Raw genomic sequence first — 27,005 nt, 5'->3', positions numbered from 1 at the left:
GACTTTAACAGTATCTAGAGATAGACTTTAACAGTATCTAGAGACTTTAACAGTATCTAGAGATAGAGACTTTAACAGTATCTAGAGACTTTAACAGTATCTAGAGATAGAGACTTTAACAGTATCTAGAGACTTTAACAGTATCTAGAGACTTTAACAGTATCTTCTCAGAAGAAGCTTCAGTGGAAAAGTTCCATTTGAAACATTCACTATAGTTATGCCTTTACCCCCTATGAATTCTGTTCTTTGGGGCAAAACAATCATCATTGAAAATAATTTTTAGACCCCTGATCTAACCTGTCCTGTCTCTCCCCCCCCTCACCTCTCTCCCCCTCCTCACCTCTCTCCTCTTTCATTCCTCTTTCTCCCCTCTCTCCCCCTCCTCACCTCTCTCCCCCTCCTCTCTTATCTCTCCTTTCCTGTCCTCTCTCCTCTCCCCTCCTCTCTCCTCTCCTGTCCTCTCCTCTCCCCTCCTCTCTCCTCTCCCCTCCTCGCTCCTCTCTCCTCTCCTGTCCTGTCCTCTCCCTCCTCCTCTCTCTTCCCCTCCTGTCCTCTCTCCTCTTCCCTCCTCTCCTGTCCTGTCCTCTCCCCTCCTCTCCTCTCCCCTCCTCTCTCTTCCCCTCCTGTCCTCTCCTCTCCCCTCCTGTCCTGTCCTCTCCCCTCCTCTCCTCTCCCCTCCTCTCTCTTCCTCTCCTCGCCTCTCCTCTCCTCTCCTCTCCTGTCCTGTCCTCTCCCCTCCTCTCCTCTCCCCTCCTCTCTTCCCCTCCTGTCCTCTCCCCTCCTCTCCTCTCCCCTCCTCTCTCTTCCCCTCCTGTCCTCTCCTCTCCCCTCCTGTCCTGTCCTCTCCCCTCCTGTCCTCTCCCCTCCTGTCCTCTCCCCTCCTCTCTCTTCCTCTCCTCGCCTCTCCTCTCCTCTCCTGTCCTGTCCTGTCCTCTCCCCTCCTCTCCTCTCCCCTCCTCTCTTCCCCTCCTGTCCTCTCCCCTCCTCTCCTCTCCCCTCCTCTCTCTTCCCCTCCTGTCCTCTCTCCTCTCCCCTCCTCGCTCCTCTCTCCTGTCCTCTCCTCTCCCCTCCTCTCTCTTCCCCTCCTGTCCTGTCCTCTCCTCTCCCCTCCTCTCTCTTCCCCTCCTGTCCTCTCTCCTCTCCCCTCCTCGCTCCTCTCTCCTGTCCTGTCCTCTCCCCTCCTCTCTCTTCCCCTCCTGTCCTCTCTCTCTCTTCCCTCCCCTCCTCCTGTCCTCCTCCTCTCCCCTCCTCTCTCTTCCTCTCCCTCTCTCCTGTCCTGTCCCTCTCCTCTCCCCTCCTCTCCTCTCCCCTCCTGTCCTCTCCCCTCCTCTCCTCTCCCCTCCTCTCTCTTCCCCTCCTGTCCTCTCCCCTCCTCTCCTCTCCCCTCCTCTCTCTTCCCCTCCTGTCCTCTCTCCTCTCCCCTCCTTGCTCCTCTCTCCTGTCCTGTCCTCTCCCCTCCTCTCTCTTCCCCTCCTGTCCTCTCTCCTCTCCCCTCCTCGCTCCTCTCTCCTGTCCTCTCCTCTCCCCTCCTCTCTCTTCCCCTCCTGTCCTGTCCTCTCCCCTCCTCTCTCCTGTCCTCTCCTCTCCCCTCCTCTCTCTTCCCCTCCTGTCCTCTCCCCTCCTCTCTCTTCCCCTCCTGTCCTCTCTCCTCTCCTCTCCCCTCCTGTCCTCTCCCCTCCTGTCCCCTCCCCTCCTGTCCTCTCCTCTCCCCTCCTCTCTCTTCCCCTCCTGTCCTCTCCTCTCTCCTCCTCTCTCTTCCCCTCCTGTCCTCTCCTCTCCCCTCCTCTCTCTTCCCCTCCTGTCCTCTCCTCTCCCCTCCCCTCCTGTCCTCTCCTCTCTCCTCTCCTCTCTCCTCTCCCCTCCCCTCCTCTCTCCTCTCTCCCTCCTCTCTCCTCCCCCTCCTCTCTTCCCCTCCTCTCTTCCCCCTCCTCTCTTCCCTCCTCTCTTCCCCTCCCTGTCCCCCCTCTCCCCTCCTCCCCTCCCCTCCCCTCCCCTCCTCTCTCTCTCTCCTCCCCTCCTCTCTCCTCTCCCCTCCTCTCTCTTCCCCTCCTGTCCCTCTCCTCTCCTCTCTCCCTCCTCTCTCCTCTCCCCTCCTCTCTCTTCCCCTCCTGTCCTCTCCTCTCCTCTCTCCTCTCCCCTCCTCTCTCCTCTCCCCTCCTCTCTCTTCCCCTCCTGTCCTCTCCTCTCCTCTCCTCTCTCCTCTCCCCTCAGACAGTATCATGCCCCCCCCCGGCCAACAGCTGCTACCCACATAGAGGTCAGACTCCAGAGGTTGCTCCGCCTCTCGTTCTGGGCCATCGCCACAGAGGATGCTGGGAATGTGTCGCGGGCGCAGGAAGTTCCTCGCTGCCTCCCTCGCCCTGCTCTTCATCCCCGCACTCACCTGGCTGTACCTCTCCGCTGGTAACTTCCAAGGTAGGACCCAACTCTCCTGAACCACCTGATGCTGTACCAGGGCTTCTCTCCTCTGATCAGGCCTCTCTCTCTCTCTAGTCATGTCTAGGTGCTGTACCAGGGCTTCTCTCCTCTGATCAGGCCTCTCTGTCTCTCTAGTCATGTCTAGGTGCTGTAACAGGGCTTCTCTCCTCTGATCAGGCCTCTCTCTCTAGTCATGTCTAGGTGTTGTAACAGGGCTTCTCTCCTCTGATCAGGCCTCTCTCTGTCTCTCTAGTCATGTCTAGATGCTGTACCAGGGCTTCTCTCCTCTGATCAGGCCTCTCTCTGTCTCTCTAGTCATGTCTAGGTGCTGTAACAGGGCTTCTCTCCTCTGACCAGGCCTCTCTCTCTCTAGTCTGTGCTAGGCTAGCACAGTGACTGTTCATCTCATTTAGTCTGAGGACCCAGACTACAGCAGCGCTAGGCTAGCACAGTGACTGTTCATCTCTTTTAGTCTGAGGACCCAGGCTACAGCAGCGCTAGGCTAGCACAGTGACTGTTCATCTCATTTAGTCTGAGGACTCAGGCTACAGCAGCGCTAGGCTAGCACAGTGAATGTTCATCTCTTTTAGTCTGAGGACCCAGGCTACAGCAGCGCTAGGCTAGCACAGTGACTGTTCATCTCATTTAGTCTGAGGACCCAGGCTACAGCAGCGCTAGGCTAGCACAGTGACTGTTCATCTCATTTAGTCTGAGGACTCAGGCTACAGCAGCGCTAGGCTAGCACAGTGACTGTTCATCTCTTTTAGTCTGAGGACCCAGGCTACAGCAGCGCTAGGCTAGCACAGTGACTGTTCATCTAATTTAGTCTGACGACCCAGACTACAGCAGCGCTAGGCTAGCACAGTGACTGTTCATCTCATTTAGTCTGAGGACCCAGGCTATAGCAGCGCTAGGCTAGCACAGTGACTGTTCATCTCATTTAGTCGGAGGACCCAGGCTACAGCAGCGCTAGGCCCCCCCTGGCCTTGGTGTGATTGGTTAAAGGGTTTCAGAATGTTGCGGTATCCTCTGCCCCCCCCCCCCCTGGCCTTGGTGTGATTGGTTAAAGGGTTTCAGAATGTTGGCCTTGGTGTGATTGGTTAAAGGGTTTCCTCTCCTCCCCCCTGGCCTTGGTGTGATTGGTTAAAGGGTTTCAGAATGTTGCGGTATCCTCTGCCCCCCTGGCCTTGGTGTGATTGGTTAAAGGGTTTCAGAATGTTGCGGTATCCTCTGCCCCCCTGGCCTTGGTGTGATTGGTTAAAGGGTTTCAGAATGTTGCGGTATCCTCTGCCCCCTGGCCTTGGTGTGATTGGTTAAAGGGTTTCAGAATGTTGCGGTATCCTCTGCCCCCCTGGCCTTGGTGTGATTGGTTAAAGGGTTTCAGAATGTTGCGGTATCCTCTGCCCCCCTGGCCTTGGTGTGATTGGTTAAAGGGTTTCAGAATGTTGCGGTATCCTCTGCCCCCCCCCTGGCCTTGGTGTGATTGGTTAAAGGGTTTCAGAATGTTGCGGTATCCTCTGCCCCCCTGGCCTTGGTGTGATTGGTTAAAGTGTTTCAGAATGTTGCGGTATCCTCTGCCCCCCCCCTGGCCTTGGTGTGATTGGTTAAAGGGTTTCAGAATGTTGCGGTATCCTCTGCCCCCCCCCCCTGGCCTTGGTGTGATTGGTTAAAGGGTTTCAGAATGTTGCGGTATCCTCTGCCCCCCTGGCCTTGGTGTGATTGGTTAAAGGGTTTCAGAATGTTGCGGTATCCTCTGCCCCCCCCCCCCTGGCCTTGGTGTGATTGGTTAAAGGGTTTCAGAATGTTGCGGTATCCTCTGCCCCCCCCCCTGGCCTTGGTGTGATTGGTTAAAGGGTTTCAGAATGTTGCGGTATCCTCTGCCCCCCTGGCCTTGGTGTGATTGGTTAAAGGGTTTCAGAATGTTGCGGTATCCTCTGCCCCCCTGGCCTTGGTGTGATTGGTTAAAGGGTTTCAGAATGTTGCGGTATCCTCTGCCCCCTGGCCCCCCTGGCCTTGGTGTGATTGGTTAAAGGGTTTCAGAATGTTGCGGTATCCTCTGCCCCCCCTGGCCTTGGTGTGATTGGTTAAAGGGTTTCAGAATGTTGCGGTATCCTCTGCCCCCCCCCTGGCCTTGGTGTGATTGGTTAAAGGGTTTCAGAATGTTGCGGTATCCTCTGCCCCCCTGGCCTTGGTGTGATTGGTTAAAGGGTTTCAGAATGTTGCGGTATCCTCTGCCCCCCTGGCCTTGGTGTGATTGGTTAAAGGGTTTCAGAATGTTGCGGTATCCTCTGCCCCCCTGGCCTTGGTGTGATTGGTTAAAGTGTTTCAGAATGTTGCGGTATCCTCTGCCCCCCTGGCCTTGGTGTGATTGGTTAAAGGGTTTCAGAATGTTGCGGTATCCTCTGCCCCCCCCAGGCCTTGGTGTGATTGGTTAAAGGGTTTCAGAATGTTGCGGTATCCTCTGCCCCCCCCTGGCCTTGGTGTGATTGGTTAAAGGGTTTCAGAATGTTGCGCTATCCTCTGCCCCCCCCTGGCCTTGGTGTGATTGGTTAAAGGGTTTCAGAATGTTGCGGTATCCTCTGCCCCCCTGGCCTTGGTGTGATTGGTTAAAGGGTTTCAGAATGTTGCGGTATCCTCTGCCCCCCTGGCCTTGGTGTGATTGGTTAAAGGGTTTCAGAATGTTGCGGTATCCTCTGCCCCCCTGGCCTTGGTGTGATTGGTTAAAGGGTTTCAGAATGTTGCGGTATCCTCTGCCCCCCCTGGCCTTGGTGTGATTGGTTAAAGGGTTTCAGAATGTTGCGGTATCCTCTGCCCCCCCCTGGCCTTGGTGTGATTGGTTAAAGGGTTTCAGAATGTTGCGGTATCCTCTGCCCCCCTGGCCTTGGTGTGATTGGTTAAAGGGTTTCAGAATGTTGCGGTATCCTCTGCCCCCCTGGCCTTGGTGTGATTGGTTAAAGTGTTTCAGAATGTTGCGGTATCCTCTGCCCCCCTGGCCTTGGTGTGATTGGTTAAAGGGTTTCAGAATGTTGCGGTATCCTCTGCCCCCAGGCCTTGGTGTGATTGGTTAAAGGGTTTCAGAATGTTGCGGTATCCTCTGCCCCCCTGGCCTTGGTGTGATTGGTTAAAGGGTTTCAGAATGTTGCGCTATCCTCCCCCCCCCCCTCTGGCCTTGGTGTGATTGGTTAAAGGGTTTCAGAATGTTGCGGTATCCTCTGCCCCCCCCTGGCCTTGGTGTGATTGGTTAAAGGGTTTCAGAATGTTGCAGAATGTATCCTCTGCCCCCCTGGCCTTGGTGTGATTGGTTAAAGGGTTTCAGAATGTTGCGGTATCCTCTGCCCCCCCCTGGCCTTGGTGTGATTGGTTAAAGGGTTTCAGAATGTTGCGCTATCCCCTCTGCCCCCCCCCCCTGGCCTTGGTGTGATTGGTTAAAGGGTTTCAGAATGTTGCGGTATCCTCTGCCCCCCCTGGCCTTGGTGTGATTGGTTAAAGGGTTTCAGAATGTTGCGGTATCCTCTGCCCCCCCCTGGCCTTGGTGTGATTGGTTAAAGGGTTTCAGAATGTTTGCGGTATCCTCTGCCCCCCTGGCCTTGGTGTGATTGGTTAAAGGGTTTCAGAATGTTGCGGTATCCTCTGCCCCCCTGGCCTTGGTGTGATTGGTTAAAGGGTTTCAGAATGTTGCGGTATCCTCTGCCCCCCTGGCCTTGGTGTGATTGGTTAAAGGGTTTCAGAATGTATCCTCTGCCCCCTGGCCTTGTGTGATTGGTTAAAGGGTTTCAGAATGTTGCGGTATCCTCCTGGCCTTGGTGTGATTGGTTAAAGGGTTTCAGAATGTTGCGGCCCCCCCAGGCCTTGGTGTGATTGGTTAAAGGGTTTCAGAATGTTGCGGTATCCTCTGCCCCCCTGGCCTTGGTGTGATTGGTTAAAGGGTTTCAGAATGTTGCGCTATCCTCTGCCCCCCTGGCCTTGGTGTGATTGGTTAAAGGGTTTCAGAATGTTGCGGTATCCTCTGCCCCCCTGGCCTTGGTGTGATTGGTTAAAGGGTTTCAGAATGTTGCGCTATCCTCTGCCCCCCTGGCCTTGGTGTGATTGGTTAAAGGGTTTCAGAATGTTGCGGTATCCTCTGCCCCCCCTGGCCTTGGTGTGATTGGTTAAAGGGTTTCAGAATGTTGCGGTATCCTCTGCCCCCCTGGCCTTGGTGTGATTTGTACTCTAGCCAAAGGGGGTACAGCTACCAGCTCCCTCCTTAATGAAATGTCACCCTTTTTGTTTCGGCTCAGATTTATATTCCCCTGGTCTTCGTTTTGGGGTACGGAGGCAGGGACAGGAGACATACGCAGGGAGAGGACACACCACACACACACACACACCACCACACACACACACACCACACACACACACACACACACCACCACACACACACACACACACACCACCCCCCACACACACACACCACACACACGCACACCACACACACACGCACACCACCACCACACACAACACCGCACACACACCACACACCACACACACACACACACACACACCACCACCACACACCACACCACCACACACACACACACACCACCCCCCCTCTCAGAGCCCCTGAGCGCCTTGTGAAGTCTATTTCATCCAGGCTGTAATTAAACTGAATGGATTGTGATTGGCTCGGGCTGAATGAACAGTGGTTTGTGTGATTGGCTGAATGAACAGTGGTTTGTGTGATTGGCTGAATGAACAGTGGTTTGTGTGATTGGCTGAATGAACAGTGGTTTGTGTGATTGGCTGAATGAACAGTGGTTTGTGTGATTGGCTGAATGAACAGTGGTTTGTGTGATTGGCTCGGGCTGAATGAACAGTGGTTTTGTGATTGGCTGAATGAACAGTGGTTTTTGTGTGAACAGTGGTTTTGGATTGGCTGAATGAACAGTGGTTTGTGTGATTGGCTGAATGAACAGTGGTTTGTGTGATTGGCTGAATGAACAGTGGTTTGTGTGATTGGCTGAATGAACAGTGGTTTGTGTGATTGGCTGAATGAACAGTGGTTTGTGTGATTGGTCTGAATGAACAGTGGTTTGTGTGATTGGTCTGAATGAACAGTGGTTTGTGTGATTGGCTCGGTCTGGATGAACAGTGGTTTGTGTGATTGGTCTGAATGAACAGTGGTTTGTGTGATTGGCTGAATGAACAGTGGTTTGTGTGATTGGCTCGGTCTGAATGAACAGTGGTTTGTGTGATTGGCTGAATGAACAGTGGTTTGTGTGATTGGCTCGGTCTGGATGAACAGTGGTTTGTGTGATTGGCTCGGTCTGAATGAACAGTGGTTTGTGTGATTGGCTCGGGCTGAATGAACAGTGGTTTGTGTGATTGGTCTGAATGAACAGTGGTTTGTGTGATTGGCTGAATGAACAGTGGTTTGTGTGATTGGCTGAATGAACAGTGGTTTGTGTGATTGGCTGAATGAACAGTGGTTTGTGTGATTGGCTGAATGAACAGTGGTTTGTGTGATTGGCTGAATGAACAGTGGTTTGTGTGATTGGCTGAATGAACAGTGGTTTGTGTGATTGGCTCGGTCTGGATGAACAGTGGTTTGTGTGATTGGCTCGGGCTGAATGAACAGTGGTTTGTGTGATTGGCTCTGAATGAACAGTGGTTTGTGTGATTGGCTCGGTCTGAATGAACAGTGGTTTGTGTGATTGGCTGAATGAACAGTGGTTTGTGTGATTGGCTCGGTCTGAATGAACAGTGGTTTGTGTGATTGGCTGAATGAACAGTGGTTTGTGTGATTGGCTCGGGCTGAATGAACAGTGGTTTGTGTGATTGGCTGAATGAACAGTGGTTTGTGTGATTGGCTCTGAATGAACAGTGGTTTGTGTGATTGGCTCGGTCTGAATGAACAGTGGTTTGTGTGATTGGCTCGGTCTGAATGAACAGTGGTTTGTGTGATTGGCTGAATGAACAGTGGTTTGTGTGATTGGCTCGGTCTGAATGAACAGTGGTTTGTGTGATTGGCTCGGTCTGGATGAACAGTGGTTTGTGTGATTGGCTGAATGAACAGTGGTTTGTGTGATTGGCTCGGTCTGAATGAACAGTGGTTTTTGTGATTGGCTGAATGAACAGTGGTTTGTGTGATTGGCTCGGTCTGGATGAACAGTCGTTTGTGTGATTGGCTCGGTCTGAATGAACAGCGGTTTGTGTGATTGGCTCGGTCTGAATGAACAGTGGTTTGTGTGATTGGTCTGAATGAACAGTGGTTTGTGTGATTGGCTCGGTCCGGATGAACAGTGGTTTACTTTTCAGTCTGGCTTTTTCTGTAAAACTCATCATCTATGGGAACATTATCCAACACACAGGAAACAGTCTGTTTTCTGTCATGGAAACATTATCCAGACTGTTTTCTGTCATGGAAACATTATCCAGACTGTTTTCTGTCACGGGAACATTATCCAGACTGTTTTCTGTCATGGAAACATTATCCAACACACAGGAAACAGTCTGTTTTCTGTCATGGGAACATTATCCAGACTGTTTTCTGTCATGGAAACATTATCCAGACTGTTTTCTGTCATGGAAACAGCAGCACATTCAAATGTAATGTTACCATCTGCAAGTCTGATCCAGATTCTTACAGTAGGGAGTCATTTAGCTGACTCTCGTATCCAGAAAGACTTACAGTAATGAGTCATTTAGCTGACTCTCTTATCCAGAGAGACTTACAGTAGTGAGTCATTTAGCTGACTCTCGTATCCAGAAAGACTTACAGTAATGAGTCATTTAGCTGACTCTCTTATCCAGAGAGACTTACAGTAGGGAGTCATTTAGCTGACTCTCGTATCCAGAAAGACTTACAGTAATGAGTCATTTAGCTGACTCTCTTATCCAGAGAGACTTACAGTAGTGAGTCATTTAGCTGACTCTCGTATCCAGAAAGACTTACAGTAATGAGTCATTTAGCTGACTCTCTTATCCAGAGAGACTTACAGTAGGGAGTCATTTAGCTGACTCTCGTATCCAGAAAGACTTACAGTAATGAGTCATTTAGCTGACTCTCTTATCCAGAGAGACTTACAGTAGTGAGTCATTTAGCTGACTCTCTTATCCAGAGAGACTTACAGTAGTGAGTCATTTAGCTGACTCTCTTATCCAGAGAGACTTACAGTAGTGAGTCATTTAGCTGACTCTCTTATCCAGAGAGACTTACAGTAGTGAGTCATTTAGCTGACTATCTTATCCAGAGAGACTTTGGAGGGTTTGGCCTGGGGGGCCCTTTACTTGGCTCATCACGCTCTAGCGACTCCTTGTGGCAGGCCGGGCGCCTGCAGGCTGACTTCGGTCATCAGTTGAACAGTCTTTCCTCCGACCCGTTGGTGCAGCTGAGTTCCCGGGTTAAGCGGGCGGGCGTTAGGAGCGCGGGCGTTAGGAGCGCGGGCGTTAGGAGCGGGCGTTAGGAGCGCGGTTTGGCGGGTTCAGTTTCAGAACACGCATGACTCGACCTTCTCCTCTCCCGAGCCCGTTGGGGAGTTGCAGCGATGTGACAAGATCGTAAACACAAAATTGGGGAGAAGAAAAACAAAGAATGAAACGAAACTATTGGAGCTGAACAGCCATTCAGTCCTTAGTGGTCCTACTGTATCTATCACCTTATTCAGTCCTTAGTGGTCCTACTGTATCTATCACCTTATTCAGTCCCTACTGTATCTAACACCTTATTCAGTCCTTAGTGGACCTACTGTATCTAACACCTTATTCAGTCCTTAGTGATCCTACTGTATCTAACACCTTATTCAGTCCTTTGGTCCTACTGTATCTATCACCTTATTCAGTCCTTAGTGTATCTAACACCTTATTCAGTCCTTAGTGGTCCTACTGTATCTAACACCTTATTCAGTCCTTAGTGTATCTAACACCTTATTCAGTCCTTAGTGGTCCTACTGTATCTAACACCTTATTCAGTCCTTAGTGGACCTACTGTATCTAACACCTTATTCAGTCCTTAGTGATCCTACTGTATCTAACACCTTATTCAGTCCTTACTGTATCTAACACCTTATTCAGTCCTTACTGTATCTAACACCTTATTCAGTCCTTAGTGGTCCTACTGTATCTATCACCTTATTCAGTCCTTAGTGTATCTAACACCTTATTCAGTCCTTAGTGGTCCTACTGTATCTAACACCTTATTCAGTCCTTAGTGTATCTAACACCTTATTCAGTCCTTAGTGTATCTAACACCTTATTCAGTCCTTAGTGTATCTAACACCTTATTCAGTCCTTACTGTATCTAACACCTTATTCAGTCCTTACTGTATCTAACACCGTATTCAGTCCTTAGTGGACCTACTGTATCTAACACCTTATTCAGTCCTTAGTGGTCCTACTGTATCTATCACCTTATTCAGTCCTTAGTGTATCTAACACCTTATTCAGTCCTTAGTGTATCTAACACCTTATTCAGTCCTTACTGTATCTAACACCTTATTCAGTCCTTACTGTATCTAACACCTTATTCAGTCCTTAGTGATCCTACTGTATCTAACACCTTATTCAGTCCTTACTGTATCTAACACCTTATTCAGTCCTTACTGTATCTAACACCTTATTCAGTCCTTAGTGGACCTACTGTATCTAACACCTTATTCAGTCCTTAGTGGTCCTACTGTATCTATCACCTTATTCAGTCCTTAGTGATCCTACTGTATCTAACACCTTATTCAGTCCTTAGTGGACCTACTGTATCTAACACCTTATTCAGTCCTTAGTGGACCTACTGTATCTATCACCTTATTCAGTCCTTAGTGGTCCTACTGTATCTATCACCTTATTCAGTCCTTAGTGGACCTACTGTATCTAACACCTTATTCAGTCCTTAGTGGTCCTACTGTATCTAACACCTTATTCAGTCCTTAGTGTATCTAACACCTTATTCAGTCCTTAGTGGTCCTACTGTATCTAACACCTTATTCAGTCCTTACTGTATCTAACACCTTATTCAGTCCTTACTGTATCTAACACCTTATTCAGTCCTTAGTGGTCCTACTGTATCTATCACCTTATTCAGTCCAGTATCTAACACCTTATTCAGTCCTTAGTGGACCTACTGTATCTAACACCTTATTCAGTCCTTACTGTATCTAACACCTTATTCAGTCCTTAGTGTATCTAACACCTTATTCAGTCCTTAGTGGACCTACTGTATCTAACACCTTATTCAGTCCTTAGTGGTCCTACTGTATCTATCACCTTATTCAGTCCTTAGTGGACCTACTGTATCTAACACCTTATTCAGTCCTTAGTGGTCCTACTGTATCTATCACCTTATTCAGTCCTTAGTGGACCTACTGTATCTAACACCTTATTCAGTCCTTAGTGGTCCTACTGTATCTATCACCTTATTCAGTCCTTAGTGGACCTACTGTATCTAACACCTTATTCAGTCCTTAGTGGTCCTACTGTATCTATCACCTTATTCAGTCCTTAGTGGTCCTACTGTATCTAACACCTTATTCAGTCCTTAGTGGTCCTACTGTATCTAACACCTTATTCAGTCCTTAGTGGTCCTACTGTATCTAACACCTTATTCAGTCCTTAGTGGTCCTACTGTATCTAACACCGTATTCAGTCCTTAGTGGTCCTACCTAACACTGTCAGTCCTACATCTATCACCTTATTCAGTCCTTAGTGGACCTACTGTATCTAACACATGCCCTGCTCCCCTGTTTGGATGCCCTGCTCCCCTGTGATGCTCCCCTGTGATGCTCCCCTGTGATGCTCCCCTGTTTGGATGCCCTGCTCCCCTGTGATGCTCCCCTGTGATGCTCCCCTGTTTGGATGCCCTGCTCCCCTGTGATGCTCCCCTGTGATGCTCCCCTGTTTGGATGCCCTGCTCCCCTGTGATGCTCCCCTGTTTGGATGCCCTGCTCCCCTGTGATGCTCCCCTGTGATGCTCCCCTGTTTGGATGCCCTGCTCCCCTGTGATGCTCCCCTGTGATGCTCCCCTGTTTGGATGCCCTGCTCCCCTGTGATGCTCCCCTGTGATGCTCCCCTGTGATGCTCCCCTGTTTGGATGCCCTGCTCCCCTGTGATGCTCCCTTGTGATGCTCCCCTGTGATGCTCCCTGGTCGTTCATGTATGACACATTAATTTGGAGTTTTCCCTGTCATGCTTCCGCTCACACCGTTACCGAGGAGACATCTGGCGTGTGGCAGCCTGGCGGGCAGAGGGGCGGGGGCATCCTTCGTGTGACAGCAGCCCGCTCACCTGACAGCCTGCGTGAATCACCTGGCGCCCGGCGTTGGGCGGTGGAGCAGAGCACGCCAAACAGAACTGAGCGGGGGAACAGTGAGGACGCCAAATAGACACCATTTTGTCATTTGTACTGGCCCTTGTATGAGCATGCTGTCCTTTAGGAGACCGATGCCAAAATACCTATTTATTAAGTTTGGTACCATGATGCATCAGGCCTCCCGCAAGGTCCCTCAATGTCTTCCTCTTCCTGGGCTATGACACAACGAATGGGGGACACGAGGTCCCTCAATGTCTTCCTCTTCCTGGGCTATGACACAACGAATAGGGGACACGAGGTCCCTCAATGTCTTCCTCTTCCTGGGCTCTGACACAACGAAGCAGGGAGAATAGAGGACACGAGGCGTAGTCTTCATTCCTGGTCCTGGGGACAAAGTGCGGTACTTTATTTTAAATTTTTATTCCACAATTTTTATGCCACACTGAATAAGGTGGCTCTCCTTCTAGCTCTCTCTCTCCGTCTCCCTATCGCTGTGGCTCTCCTTCTAGCGCTCTCTCTCTCTCTCTCTCTCTCCCTCTCGCTGTGGCTCTCCTTCTAGCTCTCTCTCTCTCTCTCTCTCCGTCTCCCTCTCTCTCTGTCTCTCTCTCTCTCCGTCTCCCTTGCTGTGGCTCTCCTTCTAGCTCTCTCTCTCCGTCTCCCTATCGCTGTGGCTCTCCTTCTAGCTCTCTCTCTCTCCGTCTCCCTCTCTCTATCTCTCCCTCTCTCTCTCTCTCTCTCCCTTTGTCTCCCTATCGCGGTGGTTCTCCCTCTCTCTCTCTCTCTCAGTCTTCCTCTCGCTGTGGCTCTCCTTCTAGCTCTCTCTCTCTCTCTCTCTCCCTCTCGCTGTGGCTCTCCTTCTAGCTCTCTCTCTCTCTCCGTCTCCCTCTCTCTCTCTCTCTCTCTCTCTCTCCGTCTTGCTGTGGCTCTCCTTCTAGCTCTCTCTCTCTCTCTCCGTCTCTCTCTGTCTCTCTCTCTCTCTCTCTCTCTCTCTCTCTCTCCGTCTCCCTTGCTGTGGCTCTCCTTCTAGCTCTCTCTCTCCGTCTCCCTCTCGCTGTGGCTCTCCTTCTAGCTCTCTCTCTCTCTCTCTCCCTCTCGCTGTGGCTCTCCTTCTAGCTCTCTCTCTCTCTCTCTCCCTCTCTCCCTCTCACTGTGGCTCTCCTTCTAGCTCTCTCTCTCTCTCTCCCTCTCGCTGTGGCTCTCCTTCTAGCTCTCTCTCTCTCTCTCTCCCTCTCTCCCTCTCGCTGTGGCTCTCCTTCTAGCTCTCTTTCTCTCTCTCCCTCTCGCTGTGGCTCTCCTTCTAGCTCTCTCTCTCTCTCTCCCTCTCGCTGTGGCTCTCCTTCTAGCTCTCTCTCTCTCGCTCTCTCTCTCTCTCTCCCTCTCGCTGTGGCTCTCCTTCTAGCTCTCTCTCTCTCTCTCCGTCTCCCTCCCTCTCTGTCTCTCTCTCTCGCTCTCTCTCTCTCCGTCTCCCTCACTGTGGCTCTGCTTCTAGCTCTCTCTCTCCGTCTCCCTATCGCTGTGGCTCTCCTTCTAGCTCTCTCTCTCTCTCTCTCTCCCTCTCGCTGTGGCTCTCCTTCTAGCTCTCTCTCTCTCTCTCCGTCTCCCTCTGTCTCTCTCTCTCTCTCTCTCCGTCTCCCTCGCTGTGGCTCTCCTTCTAGCTCTCTCTCTCTCTCTCTCCCTCTCGCTGTGGCTCTCCTTCTAGCTCTCTCTCTCTCTCTCTCTCCCTCTCTCCCTCTCGCTGTGGCTCTCCTTCTAGCTCTCTCTCTCTCTCCCTCTCGCTGTGGCTCTCCTTCTAGCTCTCTCTCTCTCTCTCTCCCTCTCTCCCTCTCGCTGTGGCTCTCCTTCTAGCTCTCTTTCTCTCTCTCCCTCTCGCTGTGGCTCTCCTTCTAGCTCTCTCTCTCTCTCTCCCTCTCGCTGTGGCTCTCCTTCTAGCTCTCTCTCTCTCGCTCTCTCTCTCTCTCCCTCTCGCTGTGGCTCTCCTTCTAGCTCTCTCTCTCTCTCTCCGTCTCCCTCCCTCTCTGTCTCTCTCTCTCTCTCTCTCTCTCTCTCCGTCTCCCTCGCTGTGGCTCTCCTTCTAGCTCTCTCTCTCCGTCTCCCTATCGCTGTGGCTCTCCTTCTAGCTCTCTCTCTCTCTCTCTCTCTCCCTCTCGCAGTGGCTCTCCTTCTAGCTCTCTCTCTCTCTCTCCGTCTGTCTCTCTCTCTCTCTCTCTCCGTCTCCCTCGCTGTGGCTCTCCTTCTAGCTCTCTCTCTCCGTCTCCCTATCGCTGTGGCTCTCCTTCTAGCTCTCTCTCTCTCTCTCTCTCTCTCTGCTGGCTCTCCTTCTAGCTCTCTCTCTCGCTCTCTCTCTCTCTCTCGCTGTGGCTCTCCTTCTAGCTCTCTCTCTCTCTCTCGTCTCCCTCCCCTCTCTGTCTCTCTCTCTCTCGCTCTCTCTCTCTCCGTCTCCCTCGCTGTGGCTCTCTCCTCTAGCTCTCTCTCTCCGTCTCCCTATCGCTGTGGCTCTCCTTCTAGCTCTCTCTCTCTCTCTCTCCCTCTCGCAGTGGCTCTCCTTCTAGCTCTCTCTCTCTCTCTCTCCGTCTGTCTCTCTCTCTCTCTCTCTCCGTCTCCCTCGCTGTGGCTCTCCTTCTAGCTCTCTCTCTCCGTCTCCCTATCGCTGTGGCTCTCCTTCTAGCTCTCTCTCTCTCTCTCTCTCCCTCTCGCTGTGGCTCTCCTTCTAGCTCTCTCTCTCTCTCTCTCCCTCTCTCTCTCTCTCTCTCTCTCTCTCTCTCTCTCCGTCTCCCTTGCTGTGGCTCTCCTTCTAGCTCTCTCTCTCCGTCTCCCTATCGCTGTGGCTCTCCTTCTAGCTCTCTCTCTCTCTCCGTCTCCCTCTCGCTGTGGCTCTCCTTCTAGCTCTCTCTCTCTCTCTCTCCGTCTCCCTCTCTCTATCTCTCCCTACTCTCTCTCTCTCTCTCTCCTCTCTCTCTCTCTCTCTCTCTCTCTCTCTCTCTCTCTCTCTCCGTCTCCCTCTCGCTGTGGCTCTCCTTCTAGCTCTCTCTCTCTGTCTCCCTGTCACTGTGGCTCTCCTCTCTCTCCATCTCGCTCTCCCTCTCCTCTCTCACTCTCCCTCTCCTCTCTCCTCTCTTGCTCCATCTCTCTCTCTCTCCCTCTCCTCTCTTTCTCTCTCACTCCATCTATTTCTCCCTCTCTGTGGCTCTCCTCGCTCTCCTCTCTCGCTCCATCTCTCTCTCCCTCTCCTCGCTCTCTCTCTTTCCATCTCTATCTCCCCCTCCTCACTCCTCTCTCCTCTCTCCTCTCTCCTCCATCTCCCTCTCCTCCTCTCTCCTCTCTCTCTCCATCTATCTCCCGCTGTGGCTCTCCTTGCTCTCCTCTCTCGCTCCATCTCTCTCCCTCTCTCCTCTCTCTCCTCTATCTCCCTCTCCTCCTCCTCCTCTCTCTCCTCTCTCCTCCATCTCCCTCTCCTCCATCTCCCTCTCCTCCTCTCTCCTCTCTCTCTCCATCTATCTCCCGCTGTGGCCTGCTCATCATGCATATAGAGCACATCCCACATTTAGAAACGCAGGGCGGCTTTTCTTTTTGATAATTCAACACTCTGATGCTGTTCTCCACCCATCTATATCTCCAACTGGGGCAGCTAGCGTCTAGGGAATTAGCATAATGTGACCGGGGGGGGGGGCTTCTCATCACCATGGTGACGTAATAATGAAGTTTCCATAAACATGAATGTCCCAATTAATGTAAAAGTTGAGGATGTTTGGTTTTTCGACCCTGGTATAAACATGTTGAATATTCATTAGGAGTAACAGGAAGTTGATAAATAATGAGGCGCAGCCTAGCAGCGGTCTCCATGGTCACCTAGTTTGAGTCAGCATATTTCCATTAGACCAACCAGACGGCTCAGAGCGCAGTGGACTGTTTCTGCCGAAGTCCTGAGGAAGTCCTGAGGCTGTGTATACAGTATTACAGGATTCAAAGGGCGACAGGGCGCGTGGAAAGGTAGTGGGCGCGTGGAAAGGTAGTGGGCGCGTGGAAAGGTAGTGGGCGCGTGGAAAGGTAGTGGGCACGTGGAAAGGTAGTGGGCACGTGGAAAGGTAGTGGGCACGTGGAAAGGTAGTGGGCACGTGGAAAGGTAGTGGGCACGTGGAAAGGTAGTGGGCACGTGGAAAGGTAGTGGGCACGTGGAAAGGTAGTGGGCACGTGGAAAGGTAGTGGGCGCGTGGAAGGGAAAGGTAGTGGGCACGTGGAAGGGAAAGGTAGTGGGCTCGTGGAAGGGAAAGGTAGTGGGCACGTGGAAAGGAAAGGTAGTGGGCACGTGGAAGGGAAAGGTAGTGGGCACGTGGAAAGGTAGTGGGCGCGTGGAAGGGAAAGGTAGTGGGCACGTGGGAAAGGTAGGTGGAAGGGAAAGTGGGCGTGGAAGGGAAAGGCGTGGAAGTGGAAAAGGTAGTGGGCACGTGGAAGGGAAAGGTAGTGGGCACGTGGAAGGGAAAGGTAGTGGGCACGTGGAAAAGGTAGTGGGCACGTGGAAAGGTAGTGGGCACGTGGAAAGGGAAAGGTAGTGGGCACGTGGAAGGGAAAGGTAGTGGGCACGTGGAAGGGAAAGGTAGTGGGCTCGTGGAAGGGAAAGGTAGTGGGCACGTGGAAAGGAAAGGTAGTGGGCACGTGGAAGGGAAAGGTAGTGGGCACGTGGAAAGGTAGTGGGCGCGTGGAAGGGAAAGGTAGTGGGCACGTGGAAAGGAAAGGTAGTGGGCGCGTGGAAGGGAAAGGTAGTGGGCACGTGGAAGGGAAAGGTAGTGGGCACGTGGAAGGGAAAGGTAGTGGGCACGTGGAAGGGAAAGGTAGTGGGCACGTGGAAGGGAAAGGTAGTGGGCACGTGGAAGGGAAAGGTAGTGGGCACGTGGAAAGGTAGTGGGCACGTGGAAAGGTAGTGGGCACGTGGAAAGGTAGTGGGCACGTGGAAGGGAAAGGTAGTGGGCACGTGGAAAGGTAGTGGGCACGTGGAAAGGTAGTCGGCACGTGGAAAGGTAGTGGGCGCGTGGAAGGGAAAGGTAGTGGGCACGTGGAAGGGAAAGGTAGTGGGCTCGTGGAAGGGAAAGGTAGTGGGCACGTGGAAAGGAAAGGTAGTGGGCACGTGGAAGGGAAAGGTAGTGGGCGCGTGGAAGGGAAAGGTAGTGGGCACGTGGAAAGGAAAGGTAGTGGGCGCGTGGAAGGGAAAGGTAGTGGGCACGTGGAAGGGAAAGGTAGTGGGCACGTGGAAGGGAAAGGTAGTGGGCACGTGGAAGGGAAAGGTAGTGGGCGCGTGGAAAGGTAGTGAGCACGTGGAAGGGAAAGGTAGTGGGCACGTGGAAAGGAAAGGTAGTGGGCGCGTGGAAGGGAAAGGTAGTGGGCACGTGGAAGGGAAAGGTAGTGGGCACGTGGAAGGGAAAGGTAGTGGGCACGTGGAAGGGAAAGGTAGTGGGCGCGTGGAAGGGAAAGGTAGTGGGCGCGTGGAAAGGTAGTGAGCACGTGGAAGGGAAAGGTAGTGGGCACGTGGAAGGGAAAGGTAGTGGGCACGTGGAAGGGAAAGGTAGTGGGCACGTGGAAGGGAAAGGTAGTGGGCACGTGGAAGGGAAAGGTAGTGGGCGCGTGGAAGGGAAAGGTAGTGGGCGCGTGGAAGGGAAAGGTAGTGGGCACGTGGAAAGGTAGTGGACGCGTGGAAGGGGAAGGTAGTGGGCACGTGGAAGGGAAAGGTAGTGGGCACGTGGAAGGGAAAGGTAGTGGGCACGTGGAAGGGAAAGGTAGTGGGCACGTGGAAGGGAAAGGTAGTGGGCGCGTGGAAAGGTAGTGGGCACGTGGAAGGGGAAGGTAGTGGGCACGTGGAAGGGAAAGGTAGTGGGCGCGTGGAAAGGTAGTGGGCATGTGGAAAGGTAGTGGGCACGTGGAAAGGTAGTGGGCACGTGGAAAGGTAGTGGGCACGTGGAAAGGTAGTGGGCACGTGGAAAGGTAGTGGGCACGTGGAAAGGTAGTGGGCACGTGGAAAGGTAGTGGGCACGTGGAAAGGTAGTGGGCACGTGGAAGGGAAAGGTAGTGGGCACGTGGAAGGGAAAGGTAGTGGGCACGTGGAAGGGAAAGGTAGTGGGCACGTGGAAGGGAAAGGTAGTGGGCACGTGGAAAGGTAGTGGGCGCGTGGAAGGGAAAGGTAGTGAGCACGTGGAAGGGAAAGGTAGTGGGCGCGTGGAAGTGAAAGGTAGTGGGCGCGTGGAAGGGAAAGGTAGTGGGCACGTGGAAGGGAAAGGTAGTGGGCACGTGGAAGGGAAAGGTAGTGGGCACGTGGAAAGGAAAGGTAGTGGGCACGTGGAAAGGAAAGGTAGTGGGCACGTGGAAGGGAAAGGTAGTGGGCACGTGGAAAGGTAGTGGGCACGTGGAAGGGAAAGGTAGTGGGCACGTGGAAGGGAAAGGTAGTGGGCGCGTGGAAGGGAAAGGTAGTGGGCGCGTGGAAGGGAAAGGTAGTGGGCACGTGGAAGGGAAAGGTAGTGGGCACGTGGAAAGGTAGTGGGCATGTGGAAGGGAAAGGTAGTGGGCACGTGGAAGGGAAAGGTAGTGGGCACGTGGAAAGGAAAGGTAGTGGGCGCGTGGAAGGGAAAGGTAGTGGGCACGTGGAAGGGAAAGGTAGTGGGCGCGTGGAAGGGAAAGGTAGTGGGCACGTGGAAGGGAAAGGTAGTGGGCACGTGGAAGGGAAAGGTAGTGGGCACGTGGAAAAGGAAAGGTAGTGGGCACGTGGAAAGGGAAAGGTAGTGGGCACGTGGAAAGGTAGTGGGTACGTGGAAGGGAAAGGTAGTGGGTACGTGGAAGGGAAAGGTAGTGGGCACGTGGAAGGGAAAGGTAGTGGGCACGTGGAAGGGAAAGGTAGTGGGCACGTGGAAGGGAAAGGTAGTGGGCACGTGGAAGGGAAAGGTAGTGGGCACGTGGAAGGGAAAGGTAGTGGGCACGTGGAAAGGTAGTGGGCACGTGGAAGGGAAAGGTAGTGGGCATGTGGAAGGGAAAGGTAGTGGGCGCGTGGAAAGGTAGTGGGCACGTGGAAGGGAAAGGTAGTGGGCGCGTGGAAGGGAAAGGTAGTGGGCACGTGGAAGGGAAAGGTAGTGGGCACGTGGAAGGGAAAGGTAGTGGGCACGTGGAAGGGAAAGGTAGTGGGCACGTGGAAAGGAAAGGTAGTGGGCACGTGGAAGGGAAAGGTAGTGGGCACGTGGAAGGGAAAGGTAGTGGGCACGTGGAAAGGTAGTGGGCACGTGGAAGGGAAAGGTAGTGGGCACGTGGAAGGGAAAGGTAGTGGGCGCGTGGAAGGGAAAGCCTTCACCCTGATATTGGCACCCTGAATTTGGCACCCTGATATTGGCCGAACAGTAATGCTTGTTAAGCCGAGCCAAGGCCACCGTGTCCTGGTGTTGTTGGTGTTTGTATCCTCCTCCCGAGCCTCCTCCTCCTTATCCTCCTCCCGAGCCTCCTCCTCCTTATCCTCCTCCCGAGCCTCCTCCTCCTTATCCTCCTCCCGAGCCTCCTCCTCCTTATCCTCCTCCCGAGCCTCCTCCTCCTTATCCTCCTCCCGAGCCAAAGCCACTGTGTCCTGGTGTTGTTGGTGTTCGTATCCCCCCCATTGAGTAGTATCAAGGTGACTAGATCAAGGTGATCTAGATAGTTATCAATAGTAGATATTTATTGTGTCGGCTGCCAATTCTACTTGAATTAAAATCGAAGGGGAAAAGGTGTCCTGTTAGCTACCTCTGGCGCCGCCATCCTAATACCCAGTAGAAAGCACCTCGGGTGGGGCGGACCAATCAGCTACGTGAAAGAGTCTGCAGCGACAACAAATCTGCCCATTTAGCGGATTTGCTTTTTCAAACACACACCCACTTCCCCGTACTCCGGTCGCTATATTGGGCTGCCGCTACCCATACTTGAGTCTCCTGGGAGACGGTCCTTCTTTTTAAACACACACCCACTTCCCTGTACTCCGGTCGCCATATTGGGCTGCCGCTACCCATACTTGAGTCTCCTGGGAGACTGTCCTTCTTTTTAAACAACAGCTGACATTGGGGAACTCTTCTATTCCTGAAGACAATTTCAATGGATAATATACCGTGACTGTCAGTCTTGCCTCTCCTCCTCCCTCTCTCCTCCGCTCCTCCCTCTCTCCTACCCTTCTCCCTCTCTCCTCCTCTCTCTCCTATTTCCTCCCCTCCTCTCCTCTCTCCCCCTCCCTCTCTCTCCCCTCCCTCTCTCCTCCTCCCTCCTCCTCTCCACTTTCCTCCCCTTCTCCCTCCTCTCTCTCTCCTCTTTCCTCCTCTCCTCCCTCTCTTCTCCTCCCCTCCTCCCTCTCCCTCTCCCCTCATCCTCTCTCCTCTGTCCTCTCCTCCTCCCTCTCCAATCATCCTCCCTCTCTCCTCCCTCCTCCCTTTCTCCTTCTCCCTCTCCAGTCTTTCCTCCCCTCCCTCCCTCCTCCCCTCTCTCTCCCTCTTTCCTCCCTCTCTCCTCCCCTCCTCTCCTCCTCCCTCTCCAATCTCTCCCCTCCCCTCCTCCCCCCTCCTCTCCTCCCTTACTCCCTCTCCCCCTCTTCCCCTCCCCTCCTCCCTCCCCTCCCCCTCCCTCCTCCCTCTCCCTCCTCCTCTCCCTCTCTCTCTCTCCTCCTCCTCCTCTCCCCTCCCTCCTCCCCTCCCCTCCTCCCTCTCCTCTCCCTCCTCCCTCTCCCTCTCCCCTCATCCCTCTCCTCCCTCCTCTCCTCCCTCTCCCCTCCTCTCCTCCCCTCCTCTCCTCCCTTGGAAGATCCCTCTCCCTCTTCCCCTCCCCTCCTAAGTAGTTCCCCCTCCCCTCTCCTCCCTCTCCCTCTCTTCCCTCTCCTCTCCTCCTCTCCTCCCTCTCCTCTCCTCCCTCTCCCCTCCCCTCCTCCCTCCTCCTGATACAGGTGTAGAGAGCCCCTAATACCCTACACAACACAATACAGGTGTAGAGCGCTAGGCTAATACTCCCCTACACCTCCCTCTCCTCTCCCCTCCTCAGGTGTAGAGTGCTAGGCTAATACCTACCTCCATGATCCAGGTCCTCCCCTCCTAATACTGTCCAACACTCCTAGGCTAATACCTCCCCTCCCCTCCTCTCCTACACAACATGATACATCTCCACCCCAGCACACTGTCATCCTCTGAGTTATTAGTCAGAGTAGTACAGAGATAAATCAGGTTCCATGGACCTGAATGTGTCAGGTGTGACGGCTAGCTCTGCAGTGGACCCTAATGATACATAAAGGGGTTTGCTTTTGTTTTGGGGTTTGAAGTAGGATAGCGATGGACACACAGGGAATCTTGGAAGATAAACACTCAAGGTCTTCTGGAAGGAATAAATTAAAGAAATACATTTAAGAAATAAAGTAAACAAATTAAGTAGTTCAAGTGTACAGGTGAGCGCTAGGCTAATACCGTACACAACATGATACAGGTGTAGAGAGCGCTAGGCTAATACAGGTGTAGAGAGCGCTAGGTACACAACATGATACAGGTGTAGAGAGCGCTAGGCTAATACCGTACACAACATGATACAGGTGTAGAGCGCTAGGCTAATACCGTACACAACATGATACAGGTGTAGAGCGCTAGGCTAATACCGTACACAACATGATACAGGTGTAGAGCGCTAGGCTAATACCGTACACAACATGATACAGGTGTAGAGCGCTAGGCTAATACCGTACACAACATGATACAGGTGTAGAGCGCTAGGCTAATACCGTACACAACATGATACAGGTGTAGAGAGCGCTAGGCTAATACTGTACACAACATGATACAGGTGTAGAGAGCGCTAGGCTAATACCATACACAACATGATACAGGTGTAGAGAGCGCTAGGCTAATACCGTACACAACATGATACAGGTGTAGAGAGCGCTAGGCTAATACCGTACACAACATGATACAGGTGTAGAGAGCGCTAGGCTAATACCGTACACAACATGATACAGGTGTAGAGAGCGCTAGGCTAATACCGTACACAACATGATACAGGTGTAGAGAGCGCTAGGCTAATACCGTACACAACATGATACAGGTGTAGAGAGCGCTAGGCTAATACCGTACACAACATGATACAGGTGTAGAGCGCTAGGCTAATACCGTACACAACATGATACAGGTGTAGAGAGCGCTAGGCTAATACCGTACACAACATGATACAGGTGTAGAGCGCTAGGCTAATACCGTACACAACATGATACAGGTGTAGAGAGCGCTAGGCTAATACCGTACACAACATGATACAGGTGTAGAGAGCGTTAGGCTAATACCGTACACAACATGATACAGGTGTAGAGAGCGCTAGGCTAATACCGTACACAACATGATACAGGTGTAGAGAGCGCTAGGCTAATACCGTACACAGCTGAACCCCACAACGTCCAACCCAGCTGAACCCCACAACGTCCAACCCAGCTGAACCCAGCTGAACCCAGCTGAACCCCACAACGTCCAACCAAGCTGAACCCAACTGAACCCCACAACGTCCAACCAAGCTGAACCCAGCTGAACCCCACAACGTCCAACCCAGCTGAACCCAGCTGAACCCCACAACGTCCAACCCAGCTGAACCCCACAATGTCCAACCCAGCTGAACCCCACAATGTCCAACCCAGCTCAGCTGAACCCCACAACGTCCAACCAAGCTGAACCCAGCTGAACCCCACAACGTCCAACCCAGCTGAACCCCACAATGTCCAACCCAGCTGAACCCCACAACGTCCAACCAAGCTGAACCCAGCTGAACCCCACAACGTCCAACCCAGCTGAACCCAGCTGAACCCCACAACGCCCAACCCAGCTGAACCCTGAAATAACTAAAGTGATGAACGTGTGTAACGTATCAAGGAGAAGGGTTCGGTTATTGATCTTCAGTTAGGAGAAGGGTTCGGTTATTGATCTTCAGTTAGGAGAAGGGTTCGGTTATTGACCTTCAGTTAGGAGAAGGGTTCGGTTATTGACCTTCAGTTAGGAGAAGGGTTCGGTTATTGACCTTCAGTTAGGAGAAGGGTTCGGTTATTGATCTTCAGTTAGGAGAAGGGTTCGGTTATTGATCTTGAGGAGAAGGGTTCGGTTATTGATCTTGAGGAGAAGGGTTCGGTTATTGATCTTGAGGAGAAGGGTTCGGTTATTGATCTTGAGGAGAAGGGTTCGGTTATTGTTCTTGAGGAGAAGGGTTCGGTTATTGATCTTGAGGAGAAGGGTTCGGTTATTGATGTTCAGTTAGGAGAAGGGTTCGGTTATTGATCTTCAGTTAGGAGAAGGGTTTGGTTATTGATCTTGAGGAGAAGGGTTTGGTTATTGTTCTTGAGGAGAAGGGTTTGGTTATTGATCTTGAGGAGAAGGGTTCGGTTATTGATCTTGAGGAGAAGGGTTTGGTTATTGTTCTTGAGGAGAAGGGTTCGGTTATTGTTCTTGAGGAGAAGGGTTCGGTTATTGATCTTCAGTGAGGAGAAGGGTTCGGTTATTGATCTTCAGTTAGGAGAAGGGTTTGGTTATTGTTCTTGAGGAGAAGGGTTCGGTTATTGTTCTTGAGGAGAAGGGTTCGGTTATTGATCTTCAGTTAGGAGAAGTCTTCGATGTGTCATTTGTTATTTATGTAATATCTATGAGGCGTTCCTCCGGGGCTGCAGGAAGTGTGTTTTTTGTGGTTTTACAGCATCACAGGTTTAACCGAGAAGTTAAACAACTCTATCCATGACTTAATGTTCTACGGTTATGGCTGGTGATGCCAATGAGCCAACAACCATTAAACGACCACTAAAATAGACCCCCCCCAATGAGCCAACGACCACTAAAATAGACCCCCCCCCCCCTCCCAATGAGCCAATAAATAACAGTATATTACATTTCTAGACAGTACTCTACAGTATAACTAACACTATATTAGATTTATAGACAGTACTATATAGTACCCCCCAACGCCTGCTCTAACTAACCTATGACTGACACTGCTGAATTCAATCCAATTTATAACCAGAAACAGGAAATTAGAGAACCATTTATAACAGTACATGTGATTTCTACCCAGAGTTGTGCTGCTATAACAGTACATGTGATTTCTACCCAGAGTTGTGCAGTTATAACAGTACATGTGATTTCTGAGATTAGATTTATAGACAGTACTATACAGTATAAATAACAGTATATTAGATTTATAGACAGTACTATATAGTATAAATAACAGTATATTCGATTTATAGACAGTACTATATAGTATAAATAACAGTATTATATTTGTAGACAGTACTATATAGTATAAATAACAGTATATTAGATTTATAGACAGTACAATATAGTATAAATAACAGTATATTAGATTTATAGACAGTACTATACAGTATAAATAACAGTATATTATATTTGTAGACAGTACTATACAGTATAAATAACAGTATATTATAGTTGTAGACAGTACTATACAGTATAAATAACAGTATATTATATTTGTAGACAGTACTGGACAGTATAAATAACAGTATATTATATTTGTAGACAGTACTATAGACAGTACTATACAGTATAAATAACAGTATTATATTTATAGACAGTACTATACAGTATAAATAACAGTATTAGATTTATAGACAGTACTAATATAGTATAAATAACAGTATTATATTTGTAGACAGTACTATATAGTATAAATAACAGTATATTAGATTTATAGACAGTACTATGCAGTATAAATAACAGTATATTATATTTATAGACAGTACTATACAGTATAAATAACAGTATATTATATTTGTAGACAGTACTATAGACAGTACTATACAGTATAAATAACAGTATTATATTTGTAGACAGTACTATACAGTATAAATAACAGTATTATATTTGTAGACAGTACTATAGACAGTACTATACAGTATAAATAACAGTATTATATTTGTAGACAGTACTGGACAGTTAAACTCTGTTCTGTGGACCTATAAGAGTGCATTAGTCCTGCTGACACCAATTAGCATTGGAGAGGTGGCGAGGACACGGACGCTTGCTGTGTCTTTCACAGGAAGTGAACTGTGAAACTAGAGGCTTTATATTTAATCCGGCAGTATTGGGAGTTTTTTTGCTCTGAGACCTCTCTCTCTGTCCTCTCTCTCTCTGCTCCCTTCATCACTCCAGGGTCATAGAGAGAGTGGGGGGGAGTACAGAGAGGTCTTCACAGCTCTGAATGGACCACGACCGACCTCTGGAGACACACTGTTTTTCTTTCTATCCACAAACATCCTTGGCTGTTTCCCTCGTGGAGCTACTTTAGTGCCATTTAATATCAAGCAACACTTCTGAAGTCTAAAAGTCCAGTCATCCACTACCAATATGTGTAGCCCACCTGGGTGAAGCACAGCCACCATTTTGTGCCAGAACACTCATCACACATCAGCTATCAATGGTGTTGAGGAGTGATCTGTCTGATGCAAAGCCACCATTTTGGTGCCAGAACACTCACCACACATCAGCTATCAATGAGGAGTTGAGGAGTGATCTGTCTGATGCAAAGCCACCATTTTGGTGCCAGAACGCTCACCACACATCAGCTATCAATGGTGTTGAGGAGTGATCTGTCTGATGCAAAGCCACCATTTTGTGCCAGAACACTCACCACACATCAGCTATCAATGGTGTTGAGGTGAGGAGTGAGGGGGATGACTACGTGATCATAATTACATTTATCCAGGACACTGAGGTTAACACCCCTAGTATTACATTAAATGTCAACAAATCAGGACATCCATTTAACATCCCATCCCAAAGATGGCACCCCCTACCCAGGGCAATGTCACCATCACTGGTGGAGCGGCAGGTAGCCTAGTGGTTAGAGCGTTGGACTAGTAACCAGCAGGTAGCCTAGTGGTTAGAGCGTTGGACTAGTAACCAGCAGGTAGCCTAGTGGTTAGAGCCTAGTGGTTAGAGCGTTGGACCAGTAACCAGCAGGTAGCCTAGTGGTTAGAGCTTTGGACCAGTAACCAGCAGGTAGCCTAGTGGTTAGAGCTTTGGACTAGTAACCAGCAGGTAGCCTAGTGGTTAGAGCGTTGGACTAGTAACCAGCAGGGTAGCCTAGTGGTTAGAGCGTTGAACTATTAACCAGCAGGTAGCCTAGTGGTTAGAGCGTTGGACTAGTAACCAGCAGGTAGCCTAGTGGTTAGAGCGTTGGACTAGTAACCAGCAGGTAGCCTAGTGGTTAGAGCGTTGGACTAGTAACCAGCAGATAGCCTAGTGGTTAGAGCGTTGGACTAGTAACCAGCAGGGTAGCCTAGTGGTTAGAGCGTTGGACTAGTAAC

The 27,005-nt window shown here is 51.0% G+C and overlaps 1 protein-coding gene across 1 annotated transcript in view; it reads left to right on the top strand.

Annotated features, from left to right (window-relative positions):
- Nucleotides 1-2,216: 2,216 nt before the first annotated feature.
- large1 (LARGE xylosyl- and glucuronyltransferase 1) overlaps nt 2,217-27,005 on the top strand; it is a 222,755-nt gene continuing 197,966 nt past the window's right edge. Inside the window, exon 1 of the mRNA XM_065022063.1 lies at nt 2,217-2,415. Within this exon, the coding sequence (XP_064878135.1) occupies nt 2,310-2,415 (106 nt within the window). The 5' untranslated portion in view covers nt 2,217-2,309. The remainder of the gene's footprint in view (nt 2,416-27,005) is intronic.

Source organism: Oncorhynchus nerka, linkage group LG8, assembly GCF_034236695.1.
Source record: "Oncorhynchus nerka isolate Pitt River linkage group LG8, Oner_Uvic_2.0, whole genome shotgun sequence".
Lineage (NCBI taxonomy): Eukaryota > Metazoa > Chordata > Actinopteri > Salmoniformes > Salmonidae > Oncorhynchus > Oncorhynchus nerka.
This window is presented reverse-complemented; position numbering and strand designations above follow the sequence as displayed.